The sequence below is a fragment of the Triticum aestivum genome, chromosome 6D, assembly GCF_018294505.1.
Source record: "Triticum aestivum cultivar Chinese Spring chromosome 6D, IWGSC CS RefSeq v2.1, whole genome shotgun sequence".
Lineage (NCBI taxonomy): Eukaryota > Viridiplantae > Streptophyta > Magnoliopsida > Poales > Poaceae > Triticum > Triticum aestivum.
The window spans coordinates 368,486,641-368,490,808 of record NC_057811.1 but is presented as its reverse complement, the minus strand read 5'-3'; the positions used below and the strand labels follow the sequence as shown (position 1 = coordinate 368,490,808).

Below are 4,168 nucleotides of genomic sequence, written 5' to 3'. Positions count from 1 at the left end.
CAGCCTCCTACTGGGCGCAGACATACGGAGAGTCAAATTTGACCATTGTTCTTGAAGATGTTCTTACGATTTGAAGGTGATCTGCACCCTGCATTGGCGTTGCTGCAAGTGTATCACTCGTTTTTCTTCTTTTTAAAGGAATACCACTCGTTCACTTTATCCATTCACAGCTCATTTAACTACTGAAGTGGTTGTTCCGGAGTCCGGACTCCGGGTTGTTCCTACTTTATCATCTGATGACCCAAACACCTCATTTCCCTTGCATTCCAAAGGAGACAAAACGAAGCAAAGATGAGAGGAGCAGCATCAACCAGCCGATGGAAAGGAAAAAGGAAAACGAAATAAGAGCAGCCTATGTGACCTGTAGGACGGCACCGAAGGCCTCGGTCCCAACCACCGCCACCACCTCCCCCAATCCCAAAAATTCGTTGCTTTCCGGACAAGCACGCACAGGTCAATTTCTTCCAGAATTTCAGACTTTGAGCAGCATCAGATCGAGTACCCCCTCTCACTCTCAGCAGCGGGCAAGGTAGCATAGCAGCTGGTGGAAGCATCTCATCTCCCATCTCATGATCCCTTCTCCACCTCCCTCCCTCGCCTTTCACATTCCCCAACACCTGTAAAGCAGCAGAGCACCAAACTGCAAGCAGAGACTGTCACAGACAGGATAGCCACTCATCTCCTGCCTCCGCTTCTCTCGTCTCCCTCGCCACAGTTCGTCGGACCAGAAACTCATGCAGATCCTCCCTCTGCTCTGCCGGTTCTAGAGCTTGGCAGTCTCACGATGTCCTGACGGGGCAGAGATTTGCTCGTCTCATCTCATCTCTGTACCTTGTGATTCTTCTCCGTCTTCTTGGCCGTCCGGTCATCTGCTGCGCTTCTGTCTTCCATGGCCGCAATGTTCAATCCTCCTCCGGCTCCAAGGGCTCTTGGGCCGCAGCCGACGTGGATGCCCTACGAGCCGACCAGGGATTGCTCCCAGGGCCTGTGCAGCATGTACTGCCCGCAGTGGTGCTACTTCATCTTCCCACCCCCGCCGCCGGTCTTCGACATCGCCGGCCCCAGCGGCGACGGCGACGGCGACTCCGGCCCCGCCTTCTCGCCCCTCGTCATCGCCATCATCGGGGTGCTCGCCAGCGCCTTCCTCCTCGTCAGCTACTACACCATCATCTCCAAGTACTGCGGCACCTTCAGCTCCCTGCGGAGCAGGCTCTTTGGCCCCGGCGCCGGCCGCGGCGGTGGTGGCGGAGGCGGTGGCGACGGCCGGGGCGATTCCAGGAGACAGGAGGAGTGGGAGGTCTCGCCGTCGGACGGGATGGACGAGACGCTGATCAGAAAGATCACCGTGTGCAAGTACAAGCGCGGCGACGGGTTCGTCGACTCCACGGACTGCTCCGTCTGCCTGGGCGAGTTCCGGGACGGCGAGAGCCTGCGGCTGCTGCCCAAGTGCAGCCACGCTTTCCACCTGCCGTGCATCGACACCTGGCTCAAGTCGCACTCCAACTGCCCGCTCTGCCGCTGCAACATCGCCTTCGTCGCCGTCGGCATGGTTTCGCCGGAGCCGGAGGGCGGTGCTGCGCCTGCGCCGCGGGAGGACCGGAGAGGCAGCCAAGAATTCGCTCTGACGATCGACGACTACTCCTCCGGGCAAGCGCGCGACGAGCCACAGATTGTGGCGAGCAGCAACAGCGGCGGCAATCAGGAGGCGAAGGATCGTCCGGGGAGATCCGAGGCGGCCAATGGCGTAGTCGTCGAGATCAGAGAGGACGGCACCGTCCCGCCGGTCCCTGCCAGGGTGCCTGCGCCGATGCCAGACACGCAGCGTGAAGCCCGCATGTCCATTGCCGACGTGCTGCAGGCCAGCCCAGAAGACGAGCGTACGGTGGGCAGGGAGGGCGGCCTCCTGCAGGCAGGCTCCTCGAGGCGGTGCCACGGGGAGCACAGCAAGGAACCGCCGGATGCACCGACGAAGAAGCTGCCGCCGGCTGGCAGGTCGTGCTTCAGCGGCAAGGGTGGCGGCAGAGGAAAGGATCCAGGCCCTCCAGTGTGATTTCATTGCGGCGATGATTTCTCAGGCATTCTTCTTCTTCTTCTGTTAACTACCACTCCAGTAGAACACTTGACCGTGATGATACTTTTCCCGTCGTGTGCTTCCGGTGGAGATCACGTCGCCAGCCGAATCAGAGTCTGGAGATTTCTTCTTCGTCGTAATGATCTCTACTTGCGAATCGCCAGCATGCCTGCTGCACAAATCCAATCTGTGCAACTGCAATGGCTGCACCTGCTGAATGGTGATTGTGCAACTCTGCTAGATAAATTGTATAGGAAATGATTTCTCTTCTTCTTCTTCTTCTTCTTCTTCCATGTTGCCTCTCCTCTCTCTCTCTCTCTCTCTCTCTCTCTCTACACGATTGGATTCTGCTCCAGGGCATTCTCTCTGGATTAGTGAGTTAACTATATCTCATTAGGCGAAATGTTTTGTTTGCAATGGGGAGTGTGGCCGCTTCACCTTTTGTCGCATCCTCACGTGTGTGCGTTTGCAATTGCATTTCAAGCTGTCAAAGTAGAGCTGATCATTTGGGGATGTGCGTGGAAATGAAAACTGATCATCGCCAATCAAGCTGAGCTCGAAACTTGTTTGGTATTGTTAGGTGGCCGGTGCCTTCTTGCTTATAATGTTTGCCATTCGAAAGGCTTTGATGTTTGATCTGTTGCATAGGACAATGTGGGTGGGCAACTGGGCGTCCTGCTGTTGAGTGTCGGCCTGCGAATAACATGTGCGTCTCATTTGTCAAATTGCAGTTGGGTGTTAGGTCGACGGCGTAGCTAGATCAATAGTTATTATTGCTAAATAAGTAGGCAATTTTTCGACTAATTTAATCTATAAATAAATGACTAGCATGGCATTGACAGAATTAACGACATACTGATATTGATTTAGACATGCACGTACTACGCTAACAGTAGACAGATCTACACATAGTACTAGTACTGCTAATATGGAAATAATCAGGAGAGGGATAAACGCGTTATACCCTCCAGCAGGCCATGCAGAAGCAGCCACGGCGGTGGCGGCAGCTGAAGCGTCCTTGGTGGCCTTCTTGTCGGCTTCAACTTTCTCGGCGGCGGCACGTTCGGCGTCGGTGGACATGGTGATGACGAAGACGATGCAGACGTAGAGGAAGTAGCGGATCGGAAGCGAGCAGTCGCGTAGTCGCTGCCCAAAAACCTATTCGTCCCTCTCCCGTACAGGAACCGGAGGGTCGGGGTTTCGGAGACCTGCTCTCCCGTCGACCGTGTACGCGGCGGACGGGATGGAGTCACCGGCGGCAGCAGCAGCAAAGGAACGACGGTGGGAGTGCGCGTGGAGCAGACGTGATCTGTTCGTGGCGGCTAGGGTTAGGAGACACCGCACACTTATATAGGCGCAGCCGCGTGAAGAGACGTGGGCTCGACCCACGTCCGAGTCCGTGGCAGCCCACGCTCCGACGTCTCAAATCGTGGCCCAGCTGTCAGAGAACTCTCCGTTAGTGACTGGCAAAAATAAGCGCGTAGGTGTGAGCTCGGCTCGATCCCGCAACCCGTGGCGCGTCGTGACGAGGCGGGCGGCGGAGGAGGAGTGCGCGAGGGCCTCGTCTATTTTCAAGCTCCAATAGCATGTGAAAGAACATCCCTTATAAAGAGGCCCAACTCCTCTTCCACTTTCGGGGTGGGGCTAAACTTCCCACATTCACCTAGTGCCAATAAACCCACATGGCCTTTAGAGATTTTCAGAAATTGCTATATGGGCCTAAAGCCCATCTCAAATTTCAGCAATAATTCCTTCTTTGAAAAAAAAAACAGTTATTATTCCTGAGGGAGAACAGTTCTTTATTATTTTGAAGACTTCTGGATTTCTTTGTGTAGTGTATTTCGATCAAACTTTGTAGTAATAGTGTATTCGTGCTTGCGTATTTGGAGAAACAAAATAGGGTTAGATCAGGTGCTTTGTCATCCCTGCATTTGGGCAGATTTTTGGTTCGTTTAGAGTTGGCTGTACTTACTTTCAAGGGGGGCAGTGGTGGATGCTTTGTTGCCGAAAGCGGGTTTGGTGCTTGCAGCTTCTTCTGAATATAATCATATGCTACTTAGTGCGACTTTTGCTGCATTTGATCTTTCCCGTCTGCAA

The 4,168-nt window shown here is 54.4% G+C and overlaps 1 protein-coding gene across 1 annotated transcript; it reads left to right on the top strand.

Moving 5' to 3' along the window:
* Window positions 1–297: 297 nt before the first annotated feature.
* Window positions 298–2,520, top strand: LOC123145143 (E3 ubiquitin-protein ligase Os04g0590900). Its single transcript, XM_044564472.1, has one exon. The coding sequence runs from the start codon at window positions 890–892 to the stop codon at window positions 2,048–2,050; it is 1,161 nt and encodes a 386-aa protein (XP_044420407.1). The 5' UTR covers window positions 298–889; the 3' UTR covers window positions 2,051–2,520.
* Window positions 2,521–4,168: the final 1,648 nt, after the last annotated feature.